The 23,205-nt window shown below is 51.5% G+C and overlaps 1 protein-coding gene across 4 annotated transcripts in view; it reads left to right on the top strand.

Moving 5' to 3' along the window:
* Positions 1-7,554: 7,554 nt before the first annotated feature.
* The window catches only part of ITPKB (inositol-trisphosphate 3-kinase B), an 88,152-nt gene continuing 72,501 nt past the window's right edge, over positions 7,555-23,205 (top strand). Inside the window, exons 1-3 of one of the 4 annotated variants that reach the window (XM_045069619.1) lie at positions 7,556-7,833; positions 9,134-11,249; positions 13,490-17,180. In XM_045069619.1, coding sequence (XP_044925554.1) covers positions 9,342-11,249; positions 13,490-13,516 — 1,935 coding nt within the window. In that variant the 5' untranslated portion in view covers positions 7,556-7,833; positions 9,134-9,341 and the 3' untranslated portion in view covers positions 13,517-17,180. Of the gene's footprint in view, positions 7,834-7,873; positions 8,828-9,133; positions 11,250-13,489; positions 17,181-23,205 lie in introns of those variants that run through there. The other 3 variants (XM_045069618.1, XM_004761926.3, XM_013061141.2) reach the window with 3 other exon arrangements.

Here is a 23,205-nt window from a genome sequence, read left to right as displayed (position 1 = left end):
TGTCAAATAAATAAATAAAATACTTCAAAAAATAATCAGGTCATCTTTTTAAACATAGTATTTTTTTAAACACCAAGGACTTACTTGTGAATAAAACATTGATGTGTAAGGCAAGGTGCTAAGTGGCTAAGGGAAGGGTTGTTCACAGAAACACTCCATCTGCAGCTCACATAATCTGGTGCAGACACAGAGTCTGCCAGCCTCCCGGGAATGGGATCTGGGAGGGCCCCTGCAAGTCAGGTGACACTCTGCCTCTCCCTGTCCACTGCTCCAGGTGCTGTGGGGTTTCTTGTGGGGACATGACTGTTCTGCACACGCCTGTGCTCACCCAGACATCCTTTGCTCATTCCTGGTCCTTCCATCTCAGCTCCCATTTATAAGGCCGACCTCTTGATCCTTCTGCTGGGTTCTTGGAGTAAGGACTCCCAAGTCCCACGAAAGCACCCCTGTTTTCACGCCTGGCCATCAGCCAGCCTGTGGCTTGCTGTCGGTGGGACCCCTGTGCACCCGAGCCTAATAAGCAAGAAGCCCAGAGTGGCCCTTTGATACCAGCATTTCTAACTAGGGAGCGGGGCAGACAGACCCACTTGGAAGGGCCTGTGAGCCTTGAACAGGCATCCCTTGTGTTGTTTTATGAGTGTGGGCATAGCCATCTGGATGTCATCAGACTTCAGAGTTTTAGAAGTTAGAGCAGAGAGAAAATGCTCAGAGGGCCCCCAGAGCCCAGAGCCCCCCACTGGTGGCAGGGATAAGAGCGGTGTTGGTATAGGAAGGGAGGTCTCTGGGTGCAGAGGAAGCTCATTGTAGAACCAACGTTTTATTGGATCCCTGCCTGAGTGGGGCAGGTTCTTAGATCAACTAAGTCCTGGATCTTTCTTGGTACAAGATGCTAAGGGGTTGAGCACTACTTTTTAAGAAAGTATATCTTCTGGAGCGCTTACCCATGCATTGCTCTTGGATCCTCATAAGAACACTATGCATTGGGTGTTACAATCCTTGCCGTGCACAGAGCTCCAAACCAAGGCTCAGAGAGTTTCTGGTACTTGCCTCAGGACACAGAGCCGTGGTATATGGGGGAGGCTGTAAGAACCTCAGATCTAACCGAGCTGCCTTCCCCACCCCTCCTTGGCAGCAACATCCAGGAGGGCATAGCCAGCTCTCGATGGGCTCAGGGTTCTCCCCATGGGCTGGGGGCAGGGAGGGGCCTCACCACCCCATCCCTAGGAGCCCAGGGGACTGATGCACACTCAACAGGCCAGTACATGAAGGAATGGATGAATTATTGGCTGCCTTACCCAGATCATGGGGAAGGTGAGAGAAAAGTGATGACGTTTCCAGAGGGCTGGGCAGGGGTGAAAGGCGATATGAGGACCCTTCCTTGTGTGTGGCCTTGGTCACGTTCAGCCTGTGGTAGATGGGAGAAGGTATAGTGACCTCTCTTAGGGACACAACTTGGTCGCAGCCATGCCTTGGGCTAATGGACTTTTGGAAACTTTGGAACTAAGATTTCAAGCAAGGAGTACAGGTAAAGGGAAGACCCTTCCCCTGCCTGTTCCCACCAGCCAAGCTCCATGGTGGACAGGCCTTGGGCTGCTTTCCTGGTGGTGCTGATTCCTTGGTTTTGTTTGGTTGGTTGGTTCATTTTGTTGGGTTTTGGGGGTTTTTTGCACAATGATTTGATTGACTGCTTGATTCATCTATTGTTTTGATTTGATAAATATGTATAGATCGACTCTGTGTCAGGCTAAAACCTAAGGCTGAAGAGATACATAGATTGAGGCCTTTTCCTTGAAGAACTCACTGTCTGGAAGGGAACAAAGGTGGGGAGATGAAGATTATCACACAGTGCATCAGATAGTTTTACAGAGTTACAGATGATGGGGAAGGGGAAGGCAGAGTTAGTCCATAAAATTTTATGAGAGCATCACTAAATGAAGGATTTAACATTTTACCCACAAAGAATATTTTGTGCCTGACACTGTGCTTGGCACTAGAATGGGGCCCATAACAGCCAAATGGAGGGCTGTACCTATCCACAGCTATGTTTTTTAAGAACCAGACTGGTTGAGTTGTAATTCACATACCATCAAGTGCACACGTTCAACACTGTAGGATCTGGTAGTTTTCACTTGTAAAATCACCCCCACCACCAACATGGTGAACTTGGCATCACCTCCCAAAGTTTCCTTGTGCCCCTCTGCCTTCCTCATCTCCCAATCTGCTTTCTGTTGGTGTTTTCTAGAATTTTCTACAGATGGAATTGTACAGAGGGTACTCTATTTTATCTAGCTTCTTTTACTCACATGACCCTGTTGAGACTCATCCATGCTGTGTGTCTGTCGATGGCTGGTTTCTTTCTGTTGACAAGTAGGATTCCCTGCATAGAGGTACCACAGTTTGTTCATCCATCCATGTGTTGATGGACATTTGGGCTGTTTCTCACTTTTTGGCCAATCCAAATAAAGCTGTTGTGAATACTTGTGCACAAACCTTTATATGGCTGTATGCTTTCTTTCTTTTTTTTTTTTTTAAGATTTTATTTTTAAGTAATTTCTACACCCAATGTGGGGCTTCAACTTACAACCCCAAGATGGGGAGTTGCACACTCTAATGACTGAGCCAGCCAGGGGCCCCTGGATATATACTTTCATTTCTCTAGAGTAAATACCTAGGAGTGAAATAGTATCTATTTAGCTTTTTATTTTTTTTTAAGATTTTATTTATTTTGATAAAGAAAAAGCACACATGCACACATGCAAGTTGGGAAAGGAACAGAGGCAGAGAGAGAGAGAAAGAGACTCTCAAGCTGAATCTTGCTGAGCTCAGAGCCAGACGTGGGGCTTGATCTCACGACCCCAAGATCACGACCTGAGCTAAAATCAAGAGTTGGATGCTTAACCGACTGAGCCACCCAGGTGCCTCTGTATGTTTAGCTTTTAAAGAAACTGTCCATCTGTATTCTAAAGTGGTGATGTCATTGATATTCCCATTAGCAGCATATGAGAACTCACTTCCCCTACATCATCACCAGATACATTTTTCAAATAGGTGTGTAAGGATATTTAGTTGTGGTTTAAATCACAGCTCCCTGCTGACTACTGATGCTGAGCATCTTTTCAATGCATATTTGCCACTTTCATACACCCTTAAAGGACGTGTCACCCCAAATTTCTGCCCATTTTTTACCTTCTCTGATTATTGAGTTTTAAGAGTTCTTTATATATTCTAAATACTGCGCCTTTAATCAAAGTGCACACTCTGAAGGGCATGTGGGTGGCTCTGTCAGTTGCGCAGCTGACTCTCGATTTCAGCTCAGGTCCTTTGATCTCAGGGTCCTGGGTTGGAACCCTTGGCTGGACTCCACTCTCAGCGGAAGTGTGCTTGGGGATTCTCTCTCCCTCTATCTCTTTCCTTGTTCGTTCTCTTTCTCTCTCTCAAATAAATAAACAAATTTTAAAATATACACTTTGCATATATTGTCTCCCAGTCTGTAGCTTGTCTTTTCATTGGTCTCAGAAGAACATCTAATTTTAACGTGGTCCAATCTGTCAGCTTTTTTATTTTTTTAAGGAACATGTTTTGATATAATATCCAAGAAATATTTGTTCAACTGAAGGTCCCAAAGATTCTCTCTTATGTCCTTATAAAACTTTTATGGTTTTAGGTTTTACACTTAGACCTATGAGTCAATTTGTGTCAATTTTTATAGATGGTACAAGATATGGATTGAATCTCATAGAGATATCCGGTTGTTATAGCGCTATTTGTCAAAAGATTCCTTTCTTCACTTTTGTGTACCTGTATCAAATATCAGTCCTCCCTATACATATCCGTCTATTTCTGGGCTGTGTATTCTGTCACGTTTATCTATTTGTCTAACTTTATGCCAATACCATGCTGTCTTGGTAATTACAGCTTTATAGCAATTCCTGAAATGTGAGAGTGGTAGTCCTTTCACTCTGGTTTTTTCCAAAGCTGTTCCAGTGAACCTAGATCCTTTGTATTTCCCTCTGAAACCTAAAATCAGCTTGTCAGTTTTTACAACAATTAAAAAAAAAAACAAAACCCTCTGGAACGATATTGATCAGGATTGTACTGATTCTACAGACTAATTTGGGGAAAACTGACATTGTAACAATACTGAGTCTTTGGTTGATGCATGTGGGGTATCTTTCCATTTGAATTTCATCAGTGGTGTTCTGTTGATTTCATTCTACTGTCTTACACCCCTTCTCTTATGGTAACACCTGTGTATTTCATAGTTCCTGATGCTATTATAAATAGTATTCTTTTAAATTTTGATTTCTGATCATTCATAGCTAATCTATAGACCTACAATTGATTTTGACCTATTGATCTTGTATCCCGCAACCTGGCTGTTATGGGGTGAATTATGTGCCCTCAAAATTTATGTGTTGAAATTAATGCATCCTGGCATGCCTGAGTGGCTCAGTCGGTTAAGCAACTGCCTTCAGCTCAGGTCATGATCTCAGGGTCCTGGGATCTAGCCCCATGTCAGGCTCCCTGCTCAGCGGAGAGCCTGCTTCTCCCTCTCCCTCTGCCTGCTGCTCTGCCTCCTTGTGCTCTCTATCTCTCTGTCAAATAAATAAGTGAATTTTTTTTTTTTAAATTATGTGTTGATCTTCTAATTCCTAGTACCTCAGAATGTCTCTGCATTTGGAGGTAGGGTCTTTAAAGAGGTAATTTAGTTAAAATTCGGTGGGCCCTAATCCAATATGACTGGCATCCTCATCAGAATGAGAGAGTGGGACATGGATACACGGAGAGGATGGCCAAGGAGGGAGGCCTCAGAAGAAGCCAGACCTGCCACCACCCTCATTCAGACTTCTTGCCTCCAGGATTGTGAACCAGTACATTTCTTTGTTCACACCACTCGGGCCCTGGTACTTTGTTACCACAGCCCTAGCAAACCAATACACTTGCTAACCTTGCCTAAAGCTTTGCTGTGGACTCCATAGGATTTTCTGCATAGACAATCGTATCAACTGTACCTAGAGTTTTGCTTCTTTCTTTCCAGTCTGAAGCCTTTTATTTCTATTTCTCCTCTAACTGCTCTGACGAGGGCTCCCAGAACCATACTGGATAGCAGCGGCAAGCACGGACGCCCTTACCTGCTCCTGGTCCTATGAAGCCAGTTCAGCCTTTCACTAAGTATGATGCTAGCTGTAGGTTTTTTTCACAGATGCCCTTTGTCAAACTGACAAAATTGCCTTTCTGTTCTTAGTTTCATGGCTATGATTTTTAAAATTCCATTTCTGGTGCTCGCTTCGGCAGTGCATATACTAAAATTCCATTTCTGTACTCCTGATAATACATTGTATGCTAATAAAACTAATTAATCAATTAATTAATTAAACAAACAAATAAGAATGTAAATAAATAAATAAATAAATGAGATTCCATTTCAAATGTGGGAAGATGGAAACCCCAGACAGCTAGGCAAACTTTCCCTACCGATACCTACAATGGTGGGTATTTAGTATAGAATATGGAGAAATTAGTCACAAGCACGGATGCTAGATCCCGACTGCACAGGTTTGAATCCAAGCCTTTGCAACTTGCCAGCTATGGGATTTGGGGGGGAGATTACTGTGCCTTACTTCCTTCACCTGTAAAATAGGAATAATCGTAGTATCTTGCTCATAGGATTGTTCTGAAGATTACAATGTGAACAGTGCGTGACTTCTAAAACTTGTTGTATGTTTTTTTTCTCCCGTACATTCATTTAAAATCGTGGAAGACAACCAGATTCTGCTTTGGGAAGCAAGCCAGCCATGCTGACTTCCAGATACGGGTTTTGTTCCATCTTTTTCCCAGTCCATCATGCTCTTGGTAGCACAGTTAGAATTTTGGACCGGAAGAATTGTTGTCTGGCTCTACCTCCAGCCCAAAGCAGGAATTCCTTCTGCATGCCACCCCTGACCAGCTGTTGGCTCCCTTTTGAGCAAAAATTCTTCAGGCTAATTGTAGGTCCTGGAAGCCCGAATTTCTCAGTTCTGGGAAAGACTGATGATATCTAGCCATGAGGTGACAGTGAGATTTCCCAGGGACTGGGAAGCTAAATTTCCATGTTCACAGTGTGCACTGCTAGGTCCTCCAGTCGCTTCCACCATGACACCGGACATGGTGTTTGCTTCTTGTAGAACAGTTAGGAACCAAGCCTGTAGAATGGGTCTCCTGGGAACTAGCAGCTCCTCTGGGAACTAGCCACTAGGGAACCAAATTAGGGTCAAGGGTTGGCCTGGCACCTCTGTCTTAGCAACTGCCCAGATCCCAAGTCAACACCTGAATACAGTCTAGGTTCCTCTTATTTGGCCCAGCTGTGGGTGAAAGAGTACTTTCATGGTGTATTTGGAAAAAAAAATTAGAAAGGACTCCAAGCATCTGATTCCCAGAAGCTCTTAGCTAAAAGATCTCTTGGTTTCAGATTTGACAGGAGTCTTTCCCTGATTGAGCAGCAGGCTGTTTTGCTCACTGGAAAGGTATTGTTCCATAAACAGGCAAGAGAGGCATTTGCTACAAACAAAGTCAAAGTTTCCATCTAAATTTTAGCTAATAGAAATATAAGGCCAATTCAGGTTCTAGATTTTTAAATCTCCTGAGCCTGGCAGCTGTGTTTTCCCTCTTTGTACTAAATGCTGCGGTTTAGGATTTAGGGAATTATGAAAAACACACCCGTAGCAACGGTGCTCAAATGGGGTGGGTTTCCCTGCCTGGGAGTACTGACTGAGGCACCTATCCCCGCCCCGCCCCCCCCCCGGCTTTTTTTTTGCTGATGGCTCTCAAAAATGATCCAGCTAGAAGAGACTGAGCAAAGCGTCTCAGGCTTTCTTAGCTTCAGGACTATCCTTTTTCTTAAAATAACTGAGCATTACATGCAAAACTATGTCAGCGTCCCATTTGCTGTGCACCTTTAGTAACAGAGAAGCGTGCAAAGTCCAGGCATGTTTATACGACTAGTAATTGCTCTGCAAAACCATCAACCGCTCACAGCCCAACAATCTTCCAAAATACTATGTGATGCATATTTAAAATCTGCAGAGTTGGGAGGGGGCACCCACAAACTACCTTCTTTGAATTTGCATATTTGTGTATAAGAACACACATCACTCTGATATAGGATTTGAGCTAGTCTTCAATGCTAAAAAGGTCCCCACGATTTGCTTTGTCTAAATGCACACTCAAAACTTTATTAAAAACATTTTTCAAAAATAAGCAAGACATCAGCAAGGCTGGGGGGGAAGGGTGGAAAATGGATCGTATATCTTTTAACCTGCAGAAGTCAAAAGACTTTTTTTGTTGTTGTTGTTAGCTAACAATGGAAACTTTTTTTTTTTTTAAGTGTTTCCCTTTCTCGGTCTTGCCAAGCAATAGAAAAAAAAAAAAAAAGAAAAAAGAAAAGAAAAACTTGTTCCGCTGAGTTCAACCCCAGACGGGCTCACAACTTCCTTCCTGCTTTCCTCCCCCAAACCCCCGCCTTTCTCCCTCCTCCCTCCTCCCTCCTCCCCACCCCACCCCACCCCCCATTTTTTTTTTTTAATCGCACATTGAACAAACACTGAAGTAGCCAGAGCAGACACTGACAGGGGCGTGCAGAAGGGCGTGCAGGGCCGGCCGGCGGAGCCTCCGCGCGATCGCCGGTCCCAGCCCGGGCGCTCTCCCCCAGCGTTCGCGCTCCCCTTTTTTGTCTTCCAGAGCTCGTTGGGGAGGTCGATCCTGAGCTTTTTCACTTTTCAAGCCATCTTGTTCCTACGAGGTCTGCGTCCCTGGGCCATATAGTCTGCTCGGGTCCGGGCAGCTGAGAAATTGCAGGTAAGTTTGGCGGCTTTTTTACTGCTCTCGCCTCCGAGCCCTCCCTCCCCTGCCAGGGAGCCAACCTGGGCGTTCCGGGTTCTGGAAAGACAGAGAGGTGGGAAGCGGGGACGCGGACCGAGTGTGAGCCGGGAGGGCGGCGGGAGCCGAGGCGTGGGCAGCGGAGGAGGGACGGGTTCGGGGCGTCCCACCCGCTTGCCTTCCGGGCCGCCGGCCCGGCCGCCTTCCGCGCGAGCACCGGGCGTCCCCGGCTCGGGCAGCAAAGCCGCTGTGCTGGCGCCGGGCGAGGCTGCCCAGGATGCGGATGAGCCCGGCCCTCGGCCGCGGCGCCCGGCGTTCGGAGCGCGGGCCGCGGCGGGGTGCCGAGCCGGGCTGCAGGCGCGCGGGCCCCCGGGTGCCTCCGAGTGGGCGCGGGTCCCGGAGCCTCAGAGGCAGCCGCGTCTTGGGGCACAGGGGGTGCGGAGGCTTGGCTCCCTGTACGCGCTCACACACACACGCCTCCGCTGGGGGCGACTACAGGGGCAACGAGTACTGGTTCCGGTAAAGGGGACGTGCAGCGCCTCGGCTCCGGGCGCGCGCAGGCGCGCCCACACTCACAAAACACACTTGTTTGGGGACAGGCGACAAGGCCAGTGCTGAAAAAATCCCTCGGCTGCGGCTCCGCCGCGCGCCCAGGCCCTGGTAGGCCGAGGGACCCACCCCGAGCTCGGGATCGGGGAGGTAAACGGCCGGCGCGCAGGCGTCCTCCCCGCAGCCCGGCGCAGGTAGCCGCGGGGAGGCAGGTCCCGCTCAGGTTTCCCCCGCCTGGGTGCTTGAGGCTAGAGAGGGTGGAGCGGCAGATGCTGCGGCTCAGGGGCGGGCTGCCCTTCCTCCCGCTTCGAGCAGGGTTTGCTCGGCCAGAGGAGACTCGCAGACGGTGGATGCAGTGTCCGCACCCTCGGGGAGATCCGACTCAGCCGCGCCTGCACGCAGCACACTTAGGAACCAAGTAGCCGTACGTGGGCCCCCGCCCGCCGTGTGGCTTTAGGGAGGAATCTTCGATTTTGGACTCTGCGGGGACCTCTAAGCGCATCACACCCTGTGGGTGAGGGGTGGGAGCGCACTCGGGAAACGCACACCCGCCGCTGCGCTGGTGTCCGCGCGGAGCAGCGTACTCGGGTCCCGAGAGGTCCAGTGACCCCGGACACCCGACGTAGGCTAGCGGGCCGCCCCGCCCCTACTCCTGCCACCTCCCCCCCCCTTCGGCCGTCCCCCTTCCCCGCCCTCCGGGGTCCTGACTCTCCTTCTTGTGTCTCCACAGCGGCGCTGTCGTGTATGGAGCTTTGGGCCGGGGCTGAGCCCTCGGTGTTGCCCCTCCGCTCGCAGCCCAGGCCATGCCACCGCCTCGGCGCGCCCAGCCGCGGCCGCCGGGTCTCCGGGGCTGAGCCGGGAGCCGCGCGAGGAGGAGGCGCCAGCGGCGGAGCCCGCTCGGGAGCCGCGGCGGCGGGCAGCGCGGCGGACCCAGTACTATGGCTGTGTACTGCTATGCCCTCAACAGTCTGGTGATCATGAATAGCGCCGAGCAGGTGAAGAGCGGCGGCCCCCGGCCCAGCAGCAGCGAGACACCCCCGCCGCCGGGGAGGGCCGCGTTGAGCCCCGGCAGCGTTTTCAGCCCCGGGAGAGGCGCCTCTTTCCTCTTCCCCCCCGCCGAGTCGTTGTCGCCCGAGGAGCCCGGGAGCCCCGGGGGCTGGCGGGGCGGCCGGCGCAGGCTGAGCGGCGGCGGCGGCGGCGGTGGCGGCAGCAGCGTGGGCAGCCCGAGTTGGGCGGGCCGCGCTCGAGGGGAAGGGCAGCAGGTGGTGACCGCAGGATCCCTCTCCCCTCCGGGGCCGGAGGAGACCCAGAGGAAGCTTCGAATCCTGCAGCGCGAGTTGCAGAATGTGCAGGTGAACCAGAAAGTGGATATGTTCGAGGCGCACATCCAGGCGCAGAGCTCCGCCGTCCAAGTGCCCCGCAGCCCGCGCCTGGGCAGGGCTCGTTCTCCCTCTCCCTGCCCCCTCCGCAGCAGCAGTCAGCCCCCAGGGAGGGCCCTGGCTCAGAGTGGGGAACGGAGGACAAAGTCGTGGGGGGAGCAATGTCTACAGACTGCAGAGGCCGGCTCCTCCCGCCTGAGAGGAAGGGCGCTGGGCCTGTGCCTCTCAGAGGGCGACGAGGGAGTGGCACCTTTCCCTGGCCCCGCGGCCCCGTCAGGACCAGGGGCTCAGGGTGCAGCGGATTCTGCAAGAATGGAGAAGAGGACCCCTGCCAGATCCCACTGCTCGCCCAGAGCTGTGGAAATCGACAAGACAGTCACTCTGCCTTCCCAAACGCGCAGCTGCCAAGCTTCCCCACTGGGGCTGATCCATGTGAACTTAGGGATGGCCACAGAGGGGACAGCAAGAGCCACATCCAGTGGGCCACACCATCCACACGACCCTGACCTCACTCAGAGGGCCCGAGAACTCGGTGGTGTGCACCCCCAGGAGTCTCTGGTGCAGAGACAGGGGCAGCCTCTGGGCAGCGAGACAAGCCCAGCCCCAGAGAGGGAAGGGCCCCAAAACGGGGAGCCCTCTGGGGAGGTGGGGAAAGGAGATCTGCCTGGTGGCCTGGGGGGCCCTGGAGTGCCTGAAGCCAGAAGGCCAGAGGACAGGACTGTGAATTCGCAAAGCTTGGAGCTTTCTGAGGCCCCCAACCGGGTCAGGCCACCTCCAGACCTGGGCTCCGTAAAGCCAGAGGTGACCCAGGGTGGGGCCTCCATGGTCGGGGAGCCTCTGCCGAGCTCCAGAGGAGTGGATGAAGGGTCTCTGACAACAGGAGGCTTGCTTGGGGGCAGTTGCTTAGCACAGCCTGGGACACAGGAGGTAAAGGCAGGAATTCCCTTCAGGGGAATGCTGGAGACTTTGCCTTCCTGGGAAGCCGTGAAAGAGCTGAAAGAACCACCGTGCCTTCCTGGGGACAGGCTGGGGGTGCAGCCTGGGAGCTCTGGGGCTTGGCTGGGCCCCATGGAGGCAGCCCAGCTGGCCTGGACGTGTGGCACAGGGATGCAGTCAGAGGACACTTGGGGAAGCCCCCAGCAGGACGGAGCTGCCCACCCCAGCCTGGAGCTGCTCTCCCCAGATCAAAAGGATAAGACTTCCCCGAGAGAGGCTTGCAGCCCTAGCAGTATACCAGCGGTCATCATCACAGACATGGGTGCCCAGGAGGATGGGACCATGGAGGAGGCCCAGGGGAGCCCTCGCGGTAGCCTTCCCCTGAGGAAACTGTCCTCTTCATCTGCCTCCTCCACCGGCTTCTCTTCCTCCTATGAAGATTCGGAGGAGGACATCTCCAGTGACCCTGAGCGCTGCTTGGACCCCAACTCCGCCTTCCTGCATACCTTGGACCAGCAGAAGCCCAGAGTGGTAAGTTTCGTTCTGAGATTTTCCGTCAACTGGTTTGCATGCCCCTGTTGTTACTTTCTCCTGAGTCACGAAGACTCCGATCAGGGCCCTGGGCCGGTCATAACTTCACCATCCTCTCCAGGTGTGTTTGCTGGGGAGGTGGCCGAGCACTGGCTGTGTATTCGGTAGCTCGGATAGTGAGTCAGTCACTTCACTTGCTACTTCTATGTACATCTTAAAAAACAATATTTAAGGTACATTTCTGGCAGGTCACCACTCCTTTCTCAGGGAGACAGTGTTCATGAACGTTACCAGAAATTCTCCGAGTCCCCAAAGATAGTGAACAGAGCTGCTGAGTATAGCTTTTGTCTGATCAGGCGAAACACAATTCTGTGATACCTTGGGGCAGAAGAAGACTGACAAGATCATGGAATTACCTTGGCTTCTACTCATGGGCCAAGAAAACAAGCCATGGGATTCTATGACAGGCTCTGAATCCCAGGGCTGTGCTGGGGCTGGGTGTCCTGGGTGAAGAGGACAGCACGATATTTGTGGGATCCTTGTAACTTAGATACAGTTTGATGGTATGAATTAAAACAACACCATGCTTTGAGCTATGCAATTTTCAAAAATAATAGAATGTTATATTTGGTTATATTGCCCAAGCTAGAGTTCCCTATGTGTATGCTTGCTGGCTGGTGTAGGTACATTTCAGATATGTTTTCAAGTGCATTTGTTTTAAAACTTTTTATTTATTTATTTGAGAGAGAGAGAGAGAGCACACGAGCGGGGGGAGGGGTAGGAGCAGAAGGAGAGGGAGAAGCAGACTCCCCACTGAGCAGGGAATAGCAAGTGGGGTTTGATCCCAGGACTCGGAGCCTAGCCACCTGAGCCACATTTGTTTTGATTGATCATACTGACATCTTGCTCTGTCCCTGGCAGGAGATGGGAGTTTATTTCTGTTACACAGTTAATCTCAGTCCCAAGCTGTTTTCACTCTTAGGAGAATGAGAGTGTCTTACGGAAGACGTTAAGAGTTGACGCTAACACTTCTGAAAATGTCTGGACTTTCTCTTACTTTTCCAGAGTATGGGGAATTTCCTAGTTCAGTGTGCAAGGGGAGGGGTTCTGGTGCTACGCTGGGGGAAAGTCTGCATCTTATTACAGCAGGTAGCCTTTTGACTTCATCTTGAGTATCAAATACTATGCGACTTACCGCAGTAACTCCAACTGCAGGTGCTCAGAACTTTGTTTCTACTTGGCCTCCTTCTTGAAGGTATTTTGGACCTCAAAGCCTGTCCCTCTCGGACTCCCACTTTAGTAATCACAGTCTGAATTTTTGAACACTGAGCATTCCTGTTCAGGAGACTCTATTTTATGCCGATGAAGGAGAGGCAAATGTGTATGCAAAATCTGGCCCCGATCAGCACGGTGTTTTGTGACGGGATAGGGCTGTGGGCACAGGCATACTGGGTTGGGGGGGAGGAACGGTGCACCCGGGATGGGAGGGACAGGCTTCTGGATGCAGGTGTGGCTCACGTCTCTCTGCCTTCGTGCCCACAATTGCAGGCCTGCTGGAGAGGACAGTTCTCGGTTCTATGCTTCCCATTTGCTTTTAAATCCCTGGCGCGTCGCTGGCACGGCCAAGTGGCTTTAACGTTCTCCAGCTTTCCATTCGGCCTTTCTAGGGGCGGATTAGCAGCTCCTATTGGCTGTCTCTCAAAGCAGCTTCTGTGTCCCAGCCTTTGAAAAGGGCTGTTGTCTGGAAGTCAGTTAAAGGGGAGATCAATAAGGACAGGTGCTATGGTTTTTTTTTCTTTTTTCATTTGCTGGAGGGATGCCAACTGAGAGGCCAGATGGCTGAGCGCTGCTCTGTGAGCCAGCAGGTCCTCGGGTAGAAATGAGGGCTGCCGGGCACCTGGGGGGCTCAGCCGGTGAAACCTCTGGCTCTGGGTCTCAGCTCAGGTCCTGATCTCAGGGTCCTGGGTTCAAGCTCCTTGTTTAAAAATAAATAAAAATAACAAAGAAATGAGGCCTGCCTGTTGTCCACCCTTCCTCCCCACTTTACACAGGTTTTCAGACACCCTCAGAGTAGAGCCAGGGAAAAATCCCGGGCAGCGTCACTCTGAGTCACGTGAGGCCGAGGGGGTGCGCCCGTGGGGGAAGGGTGGGTAACCAACTGGAAATTATGGGATCCTAGGGACTTTTCACTGTTGGTTGAGTGCTTGCATGATAAACCAAGTTTTCTTTTTCTTGTACAGCTTGTTATGGTGGAGCCTTATCTGTGACACCAAAACTTCTGCTCATTGGGTCAAAAATCCCTTGGTTACCTGATAAGGATATTTGGTCTACAGAAGGCCTGACATCTTGATTGACTCGGCTTTCTGGTTGCACGCCTCCGCGCACTCTGTAGACCTCTCTGCACGGGGTGGCTGGGGGATGCCCCTGCCGCCGCCCCTGCTCTTCTCCCACCCGGCTGCTCCCATGTGGGGCTGCGCTGCGCTGCAGGTACCACGGCCTCACTGGCTCATGTGCACATGGGCTCACACGTGCTCACACTCACACATGCCCCCACACGTTCAATCTCACAAGTGCTCACATGCACACACGCCCTCACGTGTTCATGCTCACAGCACTCACACACACACATCCTCAGCCTGTTCACGCTCACACGCACACACCCTCAGCCACTCCATGCTCACGCGTGCTTACACATACACACACGCCCCCACGTGTTCACGCTCAGAGCTCACACACACCCTCAGCTGTTCCACACTCACACATGCTTACCCTCACACACACCCGACGTTTTCACGTTCACACATGCTCACGCACACGCCCTCACCCAGACTTGCACGTGCTCACACATGCTTATACTCACACACGCCCTCAGTCGTTTCACACTCACATGTGCTCACTCACACTCCCACCTGTTTGTGCTCACATGTGCTAACACTCACACCTTCACCGTTCACGCTCACACCACTTAGACACACTTACCTGTTCACACACTTGCGTTCACCCTTGCCCCCTCGTGTTCATGCTCACAAGCCTCACATGCTCACGTGCATACTCAAATTCTCACACTCACACATCCTCGGGTTCATGCTCATACATGATCACTCAGACTCATTCACTCTTAGTGTTCGCATTCACGATGCACTCAAGTGCTCACACTCATACACACTCACCCTCACGCGCTTGCACACCCACTCACACCTACAGGTTTGATATTGCACATTCAGCCTTCTAGTCATGCAACCAATCCCTGGCCCTCAGCCCCACACTGAGTTTTTTTTTTTAATTTTTCCTTTTTTTTTTCTTGCGTTGCCTTTCCCTAGAGTTAAGCCTTTTGCGCCTTGTGCAGCTCGTTTTTTCCTCCCGCAGAGGAGTGACTGTGGGTTATACTGTGCGGGCAGAGGTGACAGCCCAGGGAAGCCTGAAACAGGCTGCTTTGTTCACTCAATGGCTGTCGGGTCCCCCTGCTGCTGCTTGCTGGTGGAAGCCCCACAGCCCAGGGACCAGAATCCAGAAGCCCTCCCTGTGGTTAAAAACAAAGTGCAAAGCAAGTTTTTTGGGATTGCACTCTGAAAATCACTTAGCCATTTAGATGATGCAAATGAGCTGTGGCTTTTTTACCAGGCGGGAATGTGGTCCCAAGCCTGGTCTCCCCCCCACACCCCCACCCCGCCGCTTCCACATGCAGGAGCTGTGCCTCCGGCTTTCTGCTCCTGATGAGCCTGACACACAGGCCTGGCCCTGAAGTCGAGTGCTCCAAGGCTTTGCAACTGTCTGTTTATAAAGGCTCACATGTTTGAAATTCACTCGGAAGCAACTGTGTTGCACGCCTTATGTCTGGGGCTTAAATTCACACACCTTCACACTTACTGCTCTCTGCAGTCTGAACAGAAGTGAATTGCACTTGAGCAAAGCTGGTGTTCTTGCTGGTCGTTCTTGAAGAAGCTAAAAATCCCATCAGCACTTCTTGCCTTCCCTCTGTCACTCTGTTAAGAGCATGCGGGCCTTGGGAACACCAGGCTTCAAGGGTCTGTTAAAATATGCATGCATCTTACCTAAAAAATAGATTTTATTGATTTACTTCAGAATTGCATTATCAGTTATGCGTACAGAGGCTAAAACAAAATGCTGGCCTACTTCCCTGGGGAATTCCGTAAAGAAGTATCATATAGAATTCTGGCCTTCTTGGTACTTACGATTTCTTAGGGGCCCTTGGAATTTCGTTTCCTTTGCTTAAAAAAAAAAATAGTGACCAGTTCTGTGTTTGTTTCGGGGTGTGTGTGTGTGTGTGTGTGTGTGAAAAACGAACTCATACATAGAGTAAAAAATTCAAACAGTTTAAAATGCTTTTACGTGGGGGTGCCTGGCCGGCTCTGTCCATGGGGCACATGACTCTTGATCTCAGGGTCATTAATTTGAGCCCAACATTGGTCATGAAGCCTACTTAAAAAGAATTTTTTTTTTAAAGTTAAAACGGTTTTATGTGGTTTTGAAACGTGTCACACTTGTTTTGGGTAAACCAAATGAAAATGTTAAAGCCTTAGAGGGATATGTACCAAAAAATGGACGTCATGGTGAAAACCTTTAAATAGAGAATTCTTTTCTGGATGAGAATCTTGAAGGCTTGGACTGGTGGGGTTTGGTGTTCAGGTTATACATGCTGTTTGCTTGAGACGGAGCCCACTTTTTTCCTATCAGTCGGTGGAGAGGATCTTTCTGACAAGACCTCCGCACCTTTGCGGTCTGGGAGGACCCTGAGCCGTCTAGGTGAGATTTCGGCATTCCTCTGCTTAGTTTAGGGATAAGAAAACCAAGACTCAGAGGCACAGAGACCCAAGGACAACCTCTGTGCCTCAGTTTCCTCTTTTTAAAATGTGTGTATTGCGTGAAGATGATCTCCTGGAGGTCTGTTTAACTCAGTGGTTGTAAAATTCTAGACTTGAAGTAAAACCTGGCATCTGTGAAGTCCATGTCATGGTGTCAGAACGTGTGGCCTCTCAGACCCGAGGCCCAAATTGGGCACATTTAATTTTGTGCTTTTATTTACAACCCATTAATCGATCTGCCTCCCTTTGCCGGAAGATGGGTTCTTTGTTACATCACATTTCAAAAAGCTTAATTTTGGCAGGTTTCAATGTAGTTAGCTAAAGGCAGAATCATAAAGTATTTGATGGAAAGAGTTTTAGATCTTGGTAGAGAAAACTGCATAGACTTCTGGTAATCAACAGGCAACTGATTCAGAATTAACTCAGGAACTCCTAGCCTGTGTTGTGGCCACACCTTCGGGGTGGAAGGTTCTCTAGTTTTGACAAGAGACAGAACCTGAGCATGGCAGGTCGTGCACGCCGGACCCTCAAACCCAGGACAGAGTGTGCCTTGCAGGGATTTTTTTCCTGACCAGGTAGAATTGGCCCCAGGGAAAGATGTATTTTTCACGAATCGGGGAGCAAACTGTTGAGGAAATCAAACACAACCAAAAGGTGAGCTCTTGCATCCTATGAAAAGCCATGTAGGTGCCAACTGCCATTTGAACAACTGGATGTTTGCGATTTTGTATGTCCCGTTCTCCCGAGACCACGTGTGCCCTCTCCTGGGTCGGGGTACTGTTGACTTGGTGCTATCAGTGGTCTCCGCACATGGAGCAGGAGCACCCAGCATCATAGATGTCCCTCAGACCAGTGGCCCCAGTGCACCTGGTGGGAGAGACCCCCCAGAGGTCCGAAGAACCGATTGTCTTCGTCCCAGGACCCTCCAGTCACACAAAACTTGCTACAGTTCTGATGCCAAACCTTGAGTCCCACTGCAGGCCTCCCAGAACCCTGGTTATGCTATTTTTCAGGAGACAACTATTATTTTAAGGACAGTTCACATAGGGGCGCCTTGGTGGCTCCGTTGGTCTAGCATCTACCTTCTGCTCAGGTCATGATCTCAGGGTCCTGGGATCAAGTCCCGCGTCGGGCTCCCTGCTCAGTGGGGAGCCTGCTTCTCCCTCTCCCTCTGATCCTTCTCCCTGCTTATGCTATCTCTCATTCTCAAATAGATGGATAAAACTTGTGAAAAAATAAATAAATAAAGACGATTCGGGTCTCCTCAGCTGAAAGACACCATGCATATATATGATCCCATTAGGCAGCCGAGCCTCTGTTCTTGGTGTTAAAAAAAATAACAAGAACTTTTCTACAGTGTATGTAGTTGGCGTAATACAAAGCTGGGAGTGGGAGAGGCTTTAAAGCTCATTTCCTCCAACACCCACGTTTTAGAGACAAGCAAAGCAAGGCCAGAGAAGGTTCAATACAGTGACAAGACCCCTGTTTACAATTCTTCTTTTCGCTTAAAAAACTTGATAAGTGGATAAGCTCTTACTCCCCCTGGGAGGGCCTCCTTGGCTTTAAACACAGCTCACGCTTTTGAAAGGTTCATCAAGGGGAGGGAGTGATGAGTGACTGAGTGACCATATCTCTGCTGCCTTATCTACCCACCAAGGAGATGCTGAACCATCTAGAAGGTGGAGAACAAAGAAAGGGGAAAAAGAACGAGGAAGGCGAGCTCATGGCTTCTCCCTGTGACCTCGCTGGCTTGGAGGTGAGGGTGCCCGTCTGCAGCCGGCCCACAGGTCCCACGCGAGGTGGAGAGAGCAGGCGTGCCCTCACGGGCCGCTGAGTGCCCAGCACCTCGCCTGGCCCGTGGGAGAGGCTCAGTAGGTGTCGTGGAGGTGGGATTGCAATGTCTGCCTGGAAAATCCCCTCGGGCCCCTTGCAAGAAATGCTCTGTAGCAGGCCTTGGATTGCTTGCGTCCCAGTCCTGTCCTGGGCTGGAATACAAACAGTTTCTCAAAAACTGGATTCCCCGGGCCAGCTGTGAAGCCATCACAGGCAGTGGACGTGGTGGGACATCGGGCCCAAGGCTGCCCCTTCTGTGTCTGGTTCCTAGAGTGGGTGCCCCTGGTTCCGTCTGGAGGATGGGAGTCCGCTGAGGATCCAGGGGACACCAGGCGAACAGCTCCGCCGCAGACGTGCGCACCCATCGCAGGGTGTTTCCAGGGGGAGACCACGCCCGTGCTCTCACGGGGAGGTGGACCCCGCAGGCCCTCTCCAACCAGGAGCGACTTGTCCTAAGTCAGCATGCAGGCCTTTGACCGACTAACTGGTCGGGCATGTTTCTTGACCGTTCCATTTGGAGCTGGCTGTTAGAAGTCGGATCTTTCCCCGCTGCTGAGCTTTGCTTGAGCGTTTGATTGACTTGGTATCACTTCGTGGAGGGCCATTCAGTAGAAGGTTCCTCTGCAGGGCTCTTGTCAATACTATACATTTTTTTTTAAAAGAATTTATTTATTTATTTGACAGAGAGAGATCACAAGTAGGCATAGAGGCAGGCAGAGAGAGAGAGGAGACAGCAGGCTCCCTGCTGAGCAGAGTGCCCAATGCGGGACTCGATCCCAGGACCCTGAGATCATGACCTGAGCCGAAGGCAGCGGCCTAACCCACTGAGCCACCCAGGTGCCCAATACTATACATTTTTTATTTCCTGAAACGTTTGCTTCTCTTTTGCACCAAAACACCTAAGTTTTACAAGGAACCAGAAAGTGCACAGAATGAGCCTCCGCAGTTCATCTTTACGTATAGCTTAATGGAGGCGGGGGATAGGCTGTGACCCCCACCCCACCTCAGGATCTGTCAGAAAACTCCTCACCTGGCCTGGGCTGGTGGTGGTGAATTTTCAAATCAAGAAGAGCCTCCCTCGTGAAGGTCACGGTTATCTTGTTCATCTAGCATTTTACTTTTGTGGTAAGGTTCGGATGGAAAGGGAAAATGAAATGATACAGCGTCTTAAACAGAGGCCTGGGATTATTTCCGTTGACCGGGTGACTAAGATTAGGGGCGGCCCAATTTAGAGGTGATATGGTATGTTACTGGTGTGGGGTGCACACACACACCCCCACTGAGGCCCGGGGAGCTCCTCCCATGGGCTATCCCTTTGCCCAGATTTGCAAAGTTGATCTCTGTGCATCAGAGAGCAGGGATGGGAGACTTGTGCCTTTAGCATTGGGGGCTCCGAGAGCAGTTTACTTTCTTCACCCCTTTTAAAGGGTCCTCTGCCTTCTGCACACACACACACCCCACCCCCACTACTTCCAATCAGAACAAATAAACTGATGGTCCTGATTCCTAGGGAGAAGCTGTAATACCTTCTCTCTGATTGGCCTTTACCACTTTACTACTATGCAGGCAGGGAAGGAGGGATATGGTGGCTGGCCATCCCCCAGCAAGATCTGCAGTCTCTCTTGGTAGGCTGCCAGCTGGTGGGGCCTGGGCAGTTCCAGGGGGAGGTCACTGCACCCCCCAGGCAGTTTCTAGCAAGTGCTTTTCCAAGTTCACGGACATTCTTTCCAGGCTCAGCTCAATTTGTTTTCTTCTTCTCTATGGCAATTGATGACTGAGTCAAGTGTGTGAGTCTGCAGGATCTCCCGTGAAGGGCTTCCTCCAGAGTTGCCTGGGAGCTGGCTTTTGTCTAAGCCTCTGCTATGCGTGGGTGTGTCTGGTTGTGTCGTGTTTTTACAGGTTCACTCCCCAAAGAGCAGATCTAATACAGTGCACCTCTTCACGATGGGGAGATGGGGGGCCCTGGTTGGGGTAGGGAGAGGAACTTGGGAGTATCACTTCTCTAATGCTTAAAATGCTTATCTAACCTGAATCTGCCAGCAGGAAACTGAAAAGGCCTGTGTATGACAATGTCAGAGACAGTTTGATCTCTTAACAATGTCAAGTGGAAAATCCAACCACAGCCGGTAGCTTGAGAAATGGCTAGGACGTCTTGTTGGGATGACCAAGCCTCATACCCAGGCTGCTGAGCCGAGGGTAGGAAATGGGGCTGCTGGGGGGGTTGGGGTTTGAGAAACTGTTGGAAAATCCTCACAGATGCAGAAATGGCTAATGTGGGGGACAGTCTGAATGCCCTATAGTTAGTATTTTGTTTTAAGATTTTTATTTATTTATTTGAGAGAAAGCGCACGCACGCGTGTGCACATGAGGCAGGAGGGGCAGAGGGAGAAGCAGGCTCCCTGCTGAGCAAGGAGCCCGTTGCGGGGCTCAATCCCAGGACTCTGAGATCTAGACCTGAGCCGAAGGCAGAAGTTGAACCAGTGGAGCCCCCCAGGCGTCCCTGTAGTTGGTACTGTTAGTCTAAGACGTTTTGAATGCTATATAGTTGGTATCTTCACCTCCTCCACCTTCCCTGCCTCCATCACAGTGGTCATTAGCTCATTAGCATTGAGCACTTGGCTCATTCCAGGTCATTCGGCAGGAGGCCGGCGCAGGGCCTCCTCTGGAAACTGTTGGGCACACTTTGGGGGTGCAAGGTGCTAGAAGAGCCAGTGCCTCTCAGATCCGCACTGGCCCTCTTTGGGCTGCGGGATCTTCATCTGTGAAATGGGTGTATTGATTAAAGCCTTCCTACTTCAGGCAGTCTTTGCGAGTCTCAGGGGAGAACATTCTGAGAGAGTAGGATTCTCTCCCGCCTAAACTAGTTTTAATCGTGAGCACCGGGACAGTGCTTTGAATGCTTTCCCAAAAGAGGATGGATAAGGTCAGGCACTGCGTGCGTGCAAGATGCCCCACGTCGGTGTGACTGACCCAAGATGTTGCTTGTGCCAGGGTTTCGGCCAGAGTGGATGGCGGACGAAGCTTCCTGCCCTGGGCCTCGCTGTCCCGTGCACAGGTGGGGTGCAGATGGGATGTAAGTTTGAGAAGCCGAGTGGGTGTGGAGGGGGCTGTGAGGCAGGGGTCAGTGTTCCCCACACTGAATCTGCAGGCTCTGAGCTCCTGCATAACTGAGAGGCAACTGTGCTCTGTCTAGAGTTGGAGGGTACATACAGGAGCATCGATTTTTTTCCAGTACCACGCAATGGTTTTCTCTTCTGTGTCCTGGAAAGTAAAAGGGCGGAATCCGGCAAAAGCTAGAATTTTTCGAGCAGATGCAATAGCAGATAGTAACTGGGCATTTCCTAAGTATGGCTGGGCCCTGGGCTAGACCTGGAAACCTGGGCACACAGGGGGCCACCCGTACTGAGAAGCAGACATTTGTCCCAGCTGTGCAGAGGTCGGGCAGCCACGTTCGGGCTCTGTCTGCAGACCCCTGTGCTAAAGAGAATGGCCTGGTGGATGCTCTGCCTCTCCCTGGGATCCTGACCTGGGAGGCAAAGCCGATGCCAACAGATAAACTTGAGAGTGGCGAAACTCAAGAACAAGGTGTATGGCCATGAATACGAGCATGTTCATTAAAGAGGAGCTAATACGTAGAGTCGGTGTTGGTGTGGGACCCATGCAGGAGCCTTCTGTGTGTGCTGAGCAGCCTGAAGGCTGCTCTGGATCCAAAGGTTCCAGGAGGTTGGAAAGGAAGAGGGAACACGCCCCCTGTGCCTCCTCCCCAAGCCTTAACACCCTGCACTGAATTCCACGAAGACCGATGCAGTATGTGGAAATGTGCCTTGGAAGGGGGCCTCAGGAGACCACCCACCCCCACCCCAACTGACCAGAGGAACGTGATCAGGAAAGCTTGGCACGGAAAGCTTGCCGTGGAGGGACATCTGTGTTTACTGAACTTGAATCTAAGCAAGGACCTTGGGGCAGGCTGGGGCGTGGTGAGCCCTGGTGTGGCCTCAGGGCAGAGTCCCCGGTTTGAGTGTGAGCTTTGTGACTCAAGAGAAATGCCTTCCTTTCTGCCCCTCCATTTCACTGTCTGTAAGGTGAGATGGACGGGGCCACCTTCAGGTTGTGGGGAGGGCTGCTCAGGTGAGCACAGAAGTAGGACTTGGGAGCAGGAGAGCCGGCAGATCCAAATTCACACCCTCCTTCAGTCCCAGAGTCTGTCCCTGGGGGTGTTTCACTTCTCTGGGCCTTCCTGACTTGTTGAGAAGATGCGGTGACAGGCGCGGCCTGTGGGCCCGCATTTGGCAGGCGTGGGTGGGTGTCACCTCCGCTAAGGTGGGGTGGCCCAACCCCATCCCAGGTACAGCTCCTGCAGGATGACAAAAAGCATCAGGATTTACTTTCCCAGAGAGATTTCTCCATTGGGGGAGAGACCTGGCTTTGTTACCAGGGGCTCAGAACTTGAAGTTGAAAAAACAACCCACTGCATTCAGCTTCTGGCAAGGGGTGTCAGGTTACTCCCCTGGGACCAGTCTCTCTTTATTCTGTCCCCTGCTCTGTACAGCTGCGGCTCCTGGGGCCTGGGAGGTCTCTGAACAAAAGTGATTTACTTGGCCTCCCCTGTGCCTTCTCTGCCAGTGGGGTGGGCACCTGCTTGCCACAGGGGGCTCTTTTTTGTGCCGTGGACCCCACTGAGGCCTTGAGGACCAGGCTGGCGGGTCTCAGGGCCACTCTGCACTATGCCCCCCTCCTGCAACTGGAGAAGAGGACAGCCTTCCTGGCACCTCCCGAGTCACACTGCTGCTCTTGGCCGTTGTCCGGGCTGATTTGTGCGGAGCCTGCTGGAGCCTTGCTCCTTGGGGCTGGAGTGGCAGACGGTGGCGTAGAGGGGTGAGGTGGATGGACCCCGAGTGTACCAGCTCATGTCGGAGCCCCGGCCAAGCCCGGGGGACCCTGTGTGGGCTCTGGTGGGAGCTGGGGCTGTGTGGTGACAGGTCCCACAGAGTAGCATGGGCCGTCCCTTGGCCAGGCGTTGACACTGTCCCGGGGACCCCTCTTGCTGAGCACGGACTTCTGCTTCACTCCACACTGAACGCAGGATGTGGAAATCTTTCCTTCCCCTATGGCTGTAGTGTGGGGTGGGCAGCCTGCTTGGCTAACCCTTGGGATCCCCATCTTTCCTGCCTGCTGTTGGTCCCATGAACCTCCACGTGTTCCAAGACGGCCGTGAGGCCTCTGGGCAGAGTGTCCAGGCACTCAACTGTCAGCTCCTTCGAGAGGCACTATGTCCCCTTCTGGAACAATGGGTCTCTGGC

This window comes from Mustela putorius, unplaced genomic scaffold, assembly GCF_011764305.1.
Source record: "Mustela putorius furo isolate JIRA1106 unplaced genomic scaffold, ASM1176430v1.1 tig00003942_pilon_pilon_pilon, whole genome shotgun sequence".
Lineage (NCBI taxonomy): Eukaryota > Metazoa > Chordata > Mammalia > Carnivora > Mustelidae > Mustela > Mustela putorius.
The sequence above is the reverse complement of the archived record's forward strand: the minus strand, read 5'-3'. Positions and strand labels throughout refer to the sequence as shown.